A 14,032-nucleotide genomic window follows, 5' to 3' on the forward strand; every position below is an offset into this window, starting at 1 on the left:
TTACATTAGCAAGAGGCTCCTCGAAGCAGAGTCTAGGTATCCGTTGATGGAGAAGTTAACCTTCTGCTTGATGGTGGCCTCTCGAAAGCTAAGACCTTACTTCCAGGCACACCAAATTAAGGTCCTAACCAACCACCCGCTCAAACATGTCCTTCAGAAGCCTGAGTCGTCGGGGAGGCTCTTAAAATGGTCAGTGGAATTAACTCAATTCGACATTACCTACCTCCAGAGGATGGCCATAAAAGGACAAGCACTCGCCGATTTCATCACCGAGTGTACCAGGAATCAGGAGAGAGTCGAGTACACCCTGGTGGTCGGACTAGTGTGGAAGTTGTTTGTAGATGGATCTTCAAACGAAAATGGTGCAGGGGTGGGACTTATTTTGGACTCCCCGAGCGGCATAGAGTGCATAGTGCTCTCCGCTTTAGATTTAGCGCCTTTAATAACGAAGCAAAGTATGAAGCTTTAATCGCTGGACTTCGTGTGGCATTAGAACTCGAGGCTGAAGGACTCGAGATATTTAGCGATTCCCAACTCACGGTGAACCAAATTCTCAGAGAGTTCTAGGCCCGGGGCACAAAAATGGCAGCATACTTGGCAAAGGCTCAAGAAATGCTACACAACTTCCGAAAATTCACTATTCGGCAAATGCTGAGAGAGAAAAATTCCAATGCGGACGCCCTGGAAAAGTTGGCTACAACCAAAGACGCCGAATTAATCAAAGTTGTCCCCATTGACTACTTGGATTCTCTGAGTATCGTGGCTCCAGACGAGGTGGAAACAGTACAACCCCAAGATGGGTGGATGGAACCAATAATTAAATACCTCATCTCCCGGGAGTTACCCCAGGACAAGAATGCAGCCCGGAAGTTGTTTTACCAAGTGCCGAGGTACATAATTATGGATAATAAGATTTATAGACGAGGTTATTCTCTACACCTGCTTTGGTGCGTGTCCAAACCAGAAGCCAATTCAATACTGTGAGAAGTACATGAAGGTTTCTGTGGTGATCACGCCGGGGGGCAAAACCTTTCCAAGAAGATACAAAGGCAAGGATATTTTTGGCCCACCATGAATGGAGACGCGATGGATTACGTCAAGAAATGCGACAAATGCCAGTGTTTCATCAACATCACCCGAGCACTTCTGAATGAGCTTACTCAAATGACCAGCCCATGGCCTTTTTCCATTTGGGACATCGACCTTATCGAGTCTCTGCTCACAGGGAAAGGAGGGGTGAAATGGGCCAGAGTGGTCGTCGACTACTTCACGAAGTGGCTTGAGGTTAAGTCGCTCGCCACCATTACCTCCAAAAAGGCTTTGGACTTTGTCATAAAAAAACATTGTTTGCTGGTATGGGCTTCTGAGGAAGATAGTGTCCGACAACGAATTGCAGTTCGACAGTGAAGTGTTCACAAACTTCTGTCAATGGCATGGTGTCATCAAGAGCTTCTCTTCCGTAGCCCATCCGCAAGCCAATGGTGAAGTGGAAGCAATGAACAAGACACTCAAGTCCACTCTAAAGAAAAGGCTGGAGCAAGCTAAAGGAACTTGGCCCGAGGAGCTTCCTAGGGCATTATGGACCACTCCACTACCTGGACCTCCACCAGCCATTCTCCCTTCTCGATGGCCTACGGGTACAAGGCTATGCTCCCAGTTGAAACAACAATCTCCACGCACCGACGGGAAACGTATGATCCGACCACGAACCATGCCCTACTTCGGGAATCCTTGGACCTCGTGGAGGAGCTACGCGAAACTTCTCAGCTACAATTAGTGTCCTACCAACAAAAGGAGGTAAGGTATTTCAACTCCAAAGTGAAAGATAGAAAGTTCGGGGTCAGAGATCTGGTGTTACGAAGAGTCTTCTTAGCCACCCGAGATCCAGGTGCAGGAGTGCTGGGACCCAACTGGGAGGGCCCATACCAAGTCAAAAGCATTGTATGTCTGGGAATATATAAATTAGTCCAACTTAATGGGGAGATGATTCCTCATGCCTGGAATGCTGAACATCTCTGCCAGTATTACAAGTAGCGTATGCAAAAAACATTGTTTATTTATGTTATCCCCCATGTAGCCTCTTGGCACATGTAATGGAAACCGTGTATATAAAACACAATAAGAAATCTATTTGTTTTGCTTATGTCCTTTTCCTTAGTTTCTGTCATATTTTAATGATGCGATAAGAGCACCCGCATCTGAACAAGTGACCACAGACCAGTCTTCAATCACTTGGGGGACATGGGTCTAGGGTAGCACTGCACCTCGCAAGGGACTACCAAGGAAACTAAACTTGTATCTAGCCAATAGGAGTAGGCCTAGTGTCACCATCCCGAAAATAGAAAGTCTCAAGAAACTAACCAAGTCTAGCCTACAAGGTAGCTTGTTCCAGGCAGAACTAAGCTTAGCGCCTAAGAGCTAGATAACTCAAGTAGCGCGAGAATATACTGGTCATCTCTCGCGGACACTGATCCCTAGGAGCTCTGGCCATGTCTATTGATCTCAAGATACAAACGGAAGGTGGAGTACCTTATTTTTGGCCTCGAGAAATCCATGATATAGGGAGCTTGGCTAGTCGACGAGTGAAGCACCCTTAATATCACTATATCCCATATTTAGTAAAGCCAAAGGTAACAAAGTTAAGAATTTAGGTTACCTCCTGAAGACAGCGTGTGCCTGGAGAGTAATAACCAAATCTTAATCTGTGCGACGTGAACGGACGCCCAGGCGGCCTACGCCTAGGTGTCTTGTTAGCATCACCTCTTGAAAATGTAGCCCATAAAATAGGCATGCTCTTGGGGAGTAGCGTCGAAGCCCCCAAGCTCTCGAGTATTACATGCTCGGGGGGCAGGTGTTTCCACGTGCCAAACCCTCCCTGAAAGCCTAAATCTTCGTGTTGTAGGGACATGAGGCAACAAGTAAAGACCTGCGGTAAAATTTGCATCAAAGTCACTTCTATGACTGTGGACCTACAAGAGACCAAACGCGAAAACCATGTATTTGAAATAGATCTGAGTTCTTGTTCACATAGCATTTGTGTTATGTTGAATTTATAGAAACAAAACTGATTTCTTGTTCACATAGGGTCGTGTATGTTGAATTTGTAGAACCAAAACTGAGTTCTTATTCTTGTGACATTCGTGTTACGTTTGAATTTATAGAACCATGTTTAAGATAATTTGAGTTCTTGTTCTCGTGACATTCGTGTTACATTTGAATTTATAGAACCATGTTTAAAATAACTTGAGTTCTTGTTCTCGTGACATTCGTGTTACGTTTGAATTTATAGAACCATGTTTAAAATGATTTGAGTTCTTATTCTCGTGACATTCATGTTACGTTGAATTTGTGGAACTAAGTGTTTAAAATGGTTTGCGTGCTTGTTCGCGTGCCAGATTAGGTTACGCTGAATTCAAAGAACCAAATCAAGTGAAAGAAAAGATATGTGGTTAAATATAAAAGATACAAGAGTGCTTGGGGGCTCGAGCATTAAAATTTATGTTTGTACCCCTAAAAGTTGTGGCACGTAGGCCTAATCATACTCGGGTTACTGGGGGCCTTCGCCTGATGGCACCTTTGTCACCAACTCGACCACGGGATTGTCTTCGGGAATCCGGCCAGATGCCGAGGCCTCTATCTCTTGAGCCTTGTGGGCAGTGTCCGCCTCGAGACGCAATTTGAGTTTTGTCCTCATATCGAGATCCTCTGTGAAGGACAGGTCCATGTCTTTGTTGTTTTGCCACGCGATATAGAGCAAGTCCTCAGCCATTACATCGAGGTCCTTGGATAGGATTCTGTTGGATCTTTCCAACTCGCCAACGCAGGCTTCAAGTGTCGTCTGGCTTATTTGAAACTCCTCGGGAATTCGGGCCAGCTCCTCTTCCACACTCTATGCCCGGGTCATGGCATCTTCTAGTAGCTTGGCGGATGTCTCCTCCAAGGTGGACAGTTTTGACCTTTCCACGACCAATTGATCCTCCACCTCGAGAACGCAGCCCCTGGTGTCCTCCACCTCTTTCTGGAGCTGTGAATGTTTCTCCAGAGGGACTTCTGTCTCTTTGACTTGAGCAAGTTCCGCCTGGATGCGAGCCAGCTCCTCCCGAGTCTTCTTCAGCTCAAGAGACCACATCAGCATCAGGTCTGCGAATTGCTGGTTTGAAGTAGCAACCTATGAATTCAGAGTGATTGATCAACGAAAGTATTAAAAACAAGACATTCATCAAGATAAAAAAGAAACCAAAGACTTACCCAAGTGGCGCCGTGTCGGCTAGTTGCCACCAGTACCACCTCATTGTCACCACCGCAACGGGCGAAGATGCCTGCAGTCATTTCGCACAGGGACGTTGCTAATCCCTGCACGAGCTCTGTATTGAGTGGTATGGATCTTTCTCCAATTCTCCCCGCGAGGAGAGGTTCAAGTTCTTTGCAACGGGGAGCGGAGACAGGTTCCTTCGGCTAGTCCTCCCGCAGATACTTGATCAGCAGTTGGATGCTTTCATTGCCCTTGTCGATGCGAGCATTATAATATTCGGTGACCTCCTTGTGCAGACCAGATCCGTCGTCATCGTAGTACTCCAGAAAGATAACCAGGCGAGGATCCTTGGCTTAAGAGGGGTTGGGGAGAATCTCTTTGCCTTTCCCCGAGAACCCCTCGTCTCGGGAGAGGAGCCCTCTAGGTCTATGACCTCTCCGGCGACTACTGCGCCCGAGGTAGGGGTCATCGGAGCAGTGGCGGAGGGTGCCGGAACAGACGAAGGAGGTGGTTGTGATAACTCTACAAAATAGAGTTATTTTACCACTTTTTATGTGCTAATTGTTGCTTAATTCTTGAGTTTTTAATTGATTTATTAAGTTTTTAAGTAATTTTGAATTTATTAGGTTTATTTTGATTTTATATATTTTTATATGTTTTTATAGATATTTTATTATATTATGTTATAATTTAATTATATTAAATTTGTTTTGTTAAGCTAGAAGTTAAAAGTGTAATTCTTTTGAACTTAAATGCTATATTAAATTAAGTTATAATCAATATTTTCAAATAATTAATATGATTTATTTATAATTGAAAATATTTGATGGTTATTTAATTTATTTTCATCTTGTAGGAATTATGTTGTATGCTTGAAAAAAGAAGAGAAAAGAAAATAAAAGTGGCATTTTTGAAGAGAAAATAAGCAAATTGTGGCAAAAAGCCATCTCCTTCATTCGGCCCAAGCCTGGCCCAAGGCCCAAGCCCACGCCGGCCCAACTAGCTGCCTTCAGCAGCTCCCACGTGTCCTGGCCAGCAGCCACAAGCTCCTTCCCTCCAGCAAGTTAATTCCTTCAGCACACACCACCAACGCCTGCCATCCTCCTTGCCAGCAGCATCTTCTCATGTGCACCAATCCCTCCAGCAAGCCACTTCCCTAGCCGAGACAACTTGGGCCTGTCCTTTTGCCCAGCCAAACCGGCCCAAGTCCCCAAATCTCCCAGCCGCCTGTTACAGCTATACATGCCACATTTTGAGCCTAAATTTTCCTAAATGTACTAATTGTCCCCTATGCTCAAAATGCCACTTTTTACCCTTTTGTCTACATACTTTTACCCCAAAATCATCATCACTCCTTCAATTTACCCCTATTTACCATATTATTATTAATTTAATCAATTTACTTAATTTAAATTGATTATTTTAATAATGTCATTTTGGCTATAAATAAGGGTTTTCAAGACCATTTGGGGTGCTTAATGTTTTGGTTACCATCTTTTTCTCTCATTTTCTCTCTTCCATTCTCTCTTCCTTTTGGGTTTTTCAAGAGCATTTTGCAAGTATGTATGTCTTTTATTTTGTAATTTCTATTCTAGTTATGTGCTTCTAATCTTTTTCATAAGATTATTAAGATCATGATGAAGCAACTTGTAACTAGGTAATATTTATGTTGTATGTTGATTTCCCTTGTAATACAACAAAGTTTATGGATTTTTCTTCTACATATATTTCTTTCATCTTAAATATCTTGTATTTTAGATTGTTAGAACATATTTACACTTTGTTCTTCATTAGTGCATAAACATAATATTATTTGTGTAAGATGTGTCATTAAATTGTACACATCCATGCTTAGAACAAAAATATTATGTTTTGCCTTATAAATAATGTTCATTGATTTATTTGTTATTTCATTAGATTGATTTACACTAAATGCTTTGAAATTATAATTTTGAAAAGTGAAGAAAAATCCTATCTTTTTATAAGAAAATTGTGCTTAAAATTATAAATATTTTTGGAAAATGATAGTTTAAATTATTTTAACTATCACTAAAACTTGGGAATCAATATACTAATAAATATTATTAAACTTACATTTTGTGGATTCTAGTATCTTAATAATCTTTTCTTTTAACACTTATTTTCAACTCATTATTGGTTTATTTTCATTATCTTAAATAGCTTTATTTTTCAATCTTTTATTTTATGTTCATAATATTAAAACTTATCAATCTTTGGAACTAGGTTAGAATTTATTACTTTTGATTTAAAATAGTTTCATTTTCGATTTTAGACAACTCCTTTGGGTTCGACATCCTTGCTTACGATCACTATTCTATATGGACGATTCGTGCGCTTGCGATATATAAATTTTTAAACATACCCGTTTTGGGTCAATCAGGTTGTGTCGTTGTCGGGACCATCTAGAGATCGATCTCAGAAGGGCTCGACACCCTTTGTCGCTTCGAGCGCACCAAGTCGAAAAGGCCCATACTATCTGCAAAAGGAACACCTTGGTCAGTCACGATAAATAAAGGGAAAATCATAACAGGATAATACATGCAAAAAAGAAAGCAAAGAAACTCCTCGGGATTCCCACCGCGATCAGGCTCCTCGGAGTGAAGGAGAGTACTGGCAAAATCATGTATGAGACAACCCATCTCTTGCATCAAGTTGGTCTCGTATTGGCAAAACCAAGACGCATGCTGTTAGGAACGGGTTTCCTAATACGCAGCGGAATGGTGGTGGGTTGGGCCAGTGTACAACAAAAAATTTTGTAACGTATTTAAACTACTTTTAAATATGCGGAGCCATTAATATACATACATTAATCATAAGAAAGTTAAGAATAGAAATCATACCTCTTGAAGTCTATCAAGTGTCATTGCTATCTTTTCGTAATAAGAACGATCTTCCTATCCAAGCTGCTCCCAAGTACTCACACCAAGATCTTCCACATCGTTCTTTACACCCTAAGAAGTGTGTGGGCACTTAGAGAATAAATGATAGTTTATTTGTGATCTACTTTATGTACTCAACACATGAGATCAAGATAATATGCCTAAGAATTGGTTATTTATCTTTTCAGAGATAGATTGAAAAGTATCGTTCTATTTTTCACAAAGCGAATGACTGAGATAAAATTTTGTTTCTTGTATATTTTCTTATAAGTCTTACTTAAATAGAAAATATTTAATTTAAAAAATAAATATGTAACCAACTTATAATTTATCTTTTAATTAATTAATTATCTTATTAATAAAAATATCTAAAAATTAATTTTTTGAATTATCCATTAATTAATTAAATAAAATTATCCCTGAAATATGCAGTATACACCACACACAGTCCATGGATTGTGTGCGGTCGTGTACCACCCTAATTTCTAGGGATATTTGATTTTTCTATTTTTCTTTAATTATTTATTCAAACTACTTTGTCACATAAAAATCTAACAACCTGATAACTAATTCAAATTTAAATTAAATATCTTTTTAACTAATTATCAAATATAATTAATTATTTGAATAAATATCAATCTTTTAAATTCAAATCCAATTTGAACTTATCAGATTATTATCTCACACTCAAATAAAGATATTTAATTAATTCTACCAATTAATTAAATTGTAATTTTTGAAATTATAATAAATTAAATATTTATTTTTGAAATTATTGGATTTAATTAATTGGTAGAATTAATTAAATCCAATAATTTCAAAAATAAATATTTAATTTATTATAATTTAGAAAATTACAATTAATTAATTATTTAATTAAATTTTGAAAATTAATTTAATTATTAATATAATTTCAAAAATTATATTATAATTACATATTAATTAATTTTTTTAATTACAACTAATTTATAATTAATTAATTAATCACTATTATCATATAATTACATATTTGGCCCGAAGAACAATATGCCTTTCAACTATTTTTCATTTTATATCAACTCTTACCTTGAATAGTGTTGATAGAACCGCTGTGGGGACCTATAGACCTATAATTCCAAGCTCCAATAAATTTAAGATTATTAATTAAACTCTTTAATTAAATTATCTTAATTTATTAATCTCATGATTATTCCACTATAAATATGAGACTGTACTCTTGTAATTATAGACATTTCATTTACTGAGTACTTTATAATGATAAAGTGTCCATTGATATAATCATTGCATACAAATTAACCCTCTAATAATGGTTCATAATTAATCGGGAATAAAATTATTGTTTTACCCTTTTAATTATCTCTTGTTTCCTTAAGTACCATTGACTTTACTAGTGAAGGTTAATTCATAACTAAATTATGAATTGAGTTCAATAACATTTCAGTCCCAAAAGTCAACCCTTAAGAGCACTATTATTCAATCTCTTGCGAGAAGGCATAGATTCCATATCTGTATACTATGTCCCCAGCCATTTACATTAATGAGTTCCCAAAACAAAAGTTTATAGCCTGATCATTCTGACAGACCCTAACGAGTGAATCAAATAACTCATATAACATAAACATGAGTTCATAGTAACTTCAAGATTAAGATCTATTTGTATATGATCATCAGTTGATATATTTAATTAATACTTCGAAACAATATTTAACTAAGAATTAATAAATATATCTGGTCCAGTTTTATATATTCTCTAATATATAAAGCACATCCACTAAAGTGTCCTACTACACTAGTGATCCGGATCTGGATCACATGTATTCATAATACTAGTGGACCGTACTTGCAGTAATTAATCTAAAGATTCCATAACTTTATTTTACTGCGAACTATTCAAGTTCATTTATCTCAAACACAATCCTTCCGTACCAATACGTGTTTAAGATCACATATATGAATGTAGGAATTTTTCTGATATTTACATAATATTATCACAAAATAATATAGTCCATAAAATATATGCATAACATATTCAATTTATTTATTTATTTCATAAAACAATGTCTACTACATATGCTTTTAGGGCACAATTCCCAACACATGCATGATCGTTGATTCATCGAGAGGTATAAAGTCGGGACGGTGTACTCTCCTCTTCAGGTTGTGAAGGAATACGTCAATAAGATCCTGGTAATCTTGATACTCCTCCGCAGACCAGCGACGCTTCGAAACTTGGCCACACTCGAGAAGGGAGGGAGAGACTAAGATATGGTAGGGACTAGTTCCCTCCCCTATGCGCCTAGCATAGTGGAGAAGGATCATAGATTTACCTTGGTGGGTGGAGGAAGATTCAATCCCCGCTTCCAACTCTGCATCCTCTCGTGCCTCCTCAGTAGCTTTGATGGCAAGAACACTCTCTTTGCGCTCCTCGCAAATGCGCTGTTGGTACCACTGGAGTGCATTGGCCGCCATGAAGTCTGTGTGCAGCTTTGCCTCTATCCAAGACCTCTTCGAGTCTCGAAAAGGGGTGAGGACCATGGGATTCACACTCTGCCCCACCTACAGCAGCCCACATTGTCGGAGACAGGCGTCAGTGACAAGACGGAGAAGCTCTAACTCCTTGTTGGAAAGAGAGCCCATCGCCCGAAGCCTCTGGTTGAAAGACTCCACAAATGGAGTACGACAATGCAGACCTGATTGAGAAAATCAAGACGGATGTCATCTAAAGGCTAATGGCTCGGATTAACTAACGAAGATTCAGTACTTACCGACGGTGGTGAAGTCCAAGAGTAGGGTGGGGTTAGTCCTCATCGGAAAGTCGTCCGCCCAAAATAATTGATCTTTGTAGGCCCGAGCATGATTTTCGTTGCCGAATGGGGCTTTATACCCCTTTTTCCCGGAGCTGGTGTATTTCATCAGGGTGTAGTACCCTCCCTTCTCCCTTCTCTTCGAGCATTGCTGAAAGCTGTACATATACAGTATTTCAGCAAGAGATGGAGTAGGCCAGCCTTTGATTTTGTAGAGGACGTAGAGTCCAGCCAACACCCGATAGTCGTTCGGCGAGAGCTAGAACAGGGCTATGCCAACGTACTTGAGGAAGTCGACATAGTACTGGTGCAGTGGCAGTGCTGCTCCCACCTGGAGGTGTGAGGCACTCCAAGGCCCAGTCTGTGGACGCTTTCGTGCGCCCTCTCATCCTCCCGAGCCAGGCGCACCAGCATCTCGCTGTGGTCCACCCCGTAGTTGGCGATTATTTTATTTAGGGCCCCCCGATGTCGAAGCTTGCTCGGAACATTAGCAACCTCGAATCCGATGTCAGGATAAAGGGCATCTGACAGCATCAGACTGATGTTGGCCTTTTCTTCTGAGAGGCCAGCTCTGCGGGGCCTCTCAGCCACCGGCTCCGAATTCTCCCGAACGATGAGGACCTGGCTACTACCAGTTGCATGTTTGTCCTTCTCAGAACGTTGTTCCTCCTCCCGGGCAATGGAGGATTTTGTCGTCGAATGCATATAATCCTTGTTTTTGGAGCTAGTGAGGCTCCTCGGACATCTAAAAACAACCACCAAGTAGTTAACGCCTTGACCCGAAAGAGATTGGGTCAAAACGAGAGCCCCTAAGACAACTACTCGGGGAAGAAGAAAGGGAGAAAATGTAATCTAGTGGTTCTGGGATGTCCTCGGAGCCAAGTACTTGGAACCAGAGGTACCACCGGAAAAGATGAACACCACCAAAATCTGGAAATTTTCCAGATTCCGGCCAAGGACGCAGAGTAAAGAAAGATGTCCCAAAATACTACAGATTGGTTAAATGGGCCAGTTAGGCCATTTATGGTCATAAATAAGGCAAAGACGACCTCAGAATGGTGTAAAAATAGTTTCTAAGCATGCATCCTAAACTCAAATACCCATGAAAACAGGAAGCCATAGTTAGAGGGTACTTACTCGAAATAACACGTCAGATTGTGTTGTAGTGAGTGCAAACTTTGAAGAACAATCGACCGTTCACCCGAAAGTATGCAGCCTCACGACAATCGTCTAGAATGGTAGAAGAAGATGGAAGGAAAGTAATGCCGGAGAAGGGTTTTGGATAGATTGAAGAGTTTGAAGGCACAAAAATTTGAAATGAACTAAAGTAACGTTGGGGAGTCTGATCCTCGATCTTTTATAGATCTAGTGCTTAGAGATGAAGTAAATTAACCCTAATCATTGGATCACCTAGGACTTGGATACTTGGAACGGTGCGGATTGTGACCATTGGCATTGGAAAAGAAAGCTCTATAGTGAAAACTGAAAGGGCGCCTAGGGTACAAAAAAGATGTTTCGAGCTGTGGAATTGACGTTGCATTAATTGCACAGATAGATGGGCCCAATAATGGGGTTAAGGCACGTGGCACGAAACCTCGTGGTGACATCAGCAGAATTTCAAGCGTTTCCTCCCGAGAACCTTTTTAAGCCCTCATCAGTTTTAAGTCTCCACTGTCCAAGGACAAGTAGAGACTTGGGGGGCAAATGTTGTCTGTGTTTCCACCCAACGACTCATGCCTCTTTTCCATGAGATGATACCCAAAAAGATATGTCCTCGGGTGATCGATCCAACAGTTGGAAGTCATCCTCCTCGGGTAGAAGGAAGGCGTCGACCTCTTTCTTGGGCCATGTCCCGAGAGACATGATTGTCTTCGTAAGGTTACCTCCCGAGGATACTTGATAGTCTACGTCTTTTCCTTGCCCACAGCTATGTTCCAAGCCGAGGACCTAGTCCTCGGAATCTTAGGATAAGCCAGATGGTAGCCAATGCAGACTAGCTACCTCAGAGGAAAACTTGACAACCTTTTTGGGCGATTTGCCTACAACGTTACTGATGGTACGACTTGACAACTCGCACTCCCACTACGCTGCCTGACACGGAAATACGTACAACATGCCATGACAGTACTAGGGGCATGTTCCCCATAAAGTGATTATCTTACTGCAGTGGGCCCCGCAAATCTCGCTTGGGCCGTGATCTCTATTCAATGCGACCCAATGCATTGAAAGGTATTAATCCCCTATTTATGTGAAGAATATGTATTAAAGATTGATGATTAACATTAATGGCCCCAGCCTCTATAAATAAGGCTGGGAATCTCATTGTTAATGGTTCAGATTTTTGGTTGAGAAAAATACTTGTACTTGGAGCAATCTAAACGCTGCCTGAGAAGATACTGTAGAAGCTTGCAACCACAAGCTTACAATCTCCCTAATACAAAAGACTCGTGAACTAGGTTCTTTTATAATCTGAACCACATAAAAACATGTGTTCATATAGCTATTTCTTTAACTTCTTTTATAAATATTGATTACGAAAAAAAGCAGTCAACATCTATATATATATATTTATATATATAGTCCTATTGAAATGTGGCTAATGGGAGTAGCTAAGGGACACAACACCAAGCCGATTTTGTAAATTTCTCCGCCGGTGATCTTTGTTATTGTATATACAATTTATTTAATGGCCACTTGTAATTGTTTATATAAGAACGTGAGGAAGACGTACTGTGGATTAATATTTGACTTAAGTCGTTAACTGAATTTTATATTTTTAATGGACAACTTCATGGCTGATCTATAAAAAAAACAAATAATACAATAAAACAGACCATATGCAATCAAACAATTAGAACATATATAATGTGGGAAATTAATGGTCTTTTAAGTCCAACTTGGATGGCTTTTCTTTCTTTCTTTCTTTTTTTTTTTTTTTGAGAAAGAGGATCTTCATTAAAAGGCTAAAAAGCTAAAGCAATACAAGAAATAAAGCTCGCCAATGCACACATGAATTGCCAGGCATCAAACCATTAGCTAGCTTTGTTCAATTTAAATATATATATATATTTATATATATATATATATCCACCAAACCATTGGCTTGTTCGTATATGATGTTGGAAATTAATGGTCTTTTAAGTCCAACTTAAAGTTTTACTTGAAAAAAAAAATCCAATCTAAATATATAAGAGCTCATCTTCAACTATTATTTTATAAATACATAGTAAGCAAAAAGTCATCTTACGCTGGGATTATGAACAATTTTTTTAATTGATTCTTTAGAGATTACTTGTATGTTTTAAATTTTAATCATTATGATCCATGAAAATTGAGTACAAACACTGGTTAAATTAAGGAAACGCAAATTTAGATCGTTTGGCCCAATAAAAGTTTGAAAAACGTTATATTATTAGTAATATTATGTCCATCGATCAAAAAGAACACAAAAAAAAAAACAAAAAAAAAAATCTTTGTGGTAACATTTTTGGATGTGTTTCATAAAATTTTTATTTTTGAATTTTTTAAACACAAAAATAAAAATATTATTTTTATTTTTGTTTCTTTATTTTTTAAAATAAAAATATGTTTGGTAATTTATTTTGTTTTATGTTTTTAAAAATAAAAAATAATAAATGTGTTTGATAATTTTTATTTTTATTCTTTGTTTAACAAAACAAAATGAGATGTTGATTTGAAGAAAAAAAACACGAAAAAAAATTGAAAACGGTTTAAAAAAATTTGAAAGTTGAAAAATTCTATTTTCAAATTTAATAAATTTTAATTAAAATTTTTAAAAATAATAAATAAATAAAAAATTAACAGATACAATTTTATGTTTGATTGTTAAATTTTTAATTAATTAAATAAAAAATTATTTTTTTAAGTGTTAAGAAATAGCACCATTATTTTTCACTTTTGCTAAAAGATTTATGAGTTTCTTAATTACCTTAGTGAAAAGTTTGAGATCACTACCATCAAGGATCGGCGGCCAGCCAGAGAAATTACATTTCTCAGCTTGTATTATATTCATTGTTTTCCGTTTTTAATTTATCATTGTTTAAAAGGGAACTAGC

General features: G+C 38.4%; 1 protein-coding gene across 1 annotated transcript; it reads left to right on the plus strand.

The window, feature by feature from the left end:
* Positions 1-582: 582 nt before the first annotated feature.
* LOC133814420 (uncharacterized) lies at positions 583-984 on the plus strand. The gene has a single exon (XM_062247382.1). The coding sequence runs from the start codon at positions 583-585 to the stop codon at positions 982-984; it is 402 nt and encodes a 133-aa protein (XP_062103366.1).
* Positions 985-14,032: the final 13,048 nt, after the last annotated feature.

The sequence above is a fragment of the Humulus lupulus genome, chromosome 2 (assembly GCF_963169125.1).
Source record: "Humulus lupulus chromosome 2, drHumLupu1.1, whole genome shotgun sequence".
In the NCBI taxonomy this organism is placed as follows: domain Eukaryota; kingdom Viridiplantae; phylum Streptophyta; class Magnoliopsida; order Rosales; family Cannabaceae; genus Humulus; species Humulus lupulus.

Coding starts and splice junctions, on each gene's coding strand:
- LOC133814420 (XM_062247382.1), top strand. CDS start 583: ATGGCAGCATACTTGGCAAAGGCTCAAGAAATGCTACACAACTTCCGA.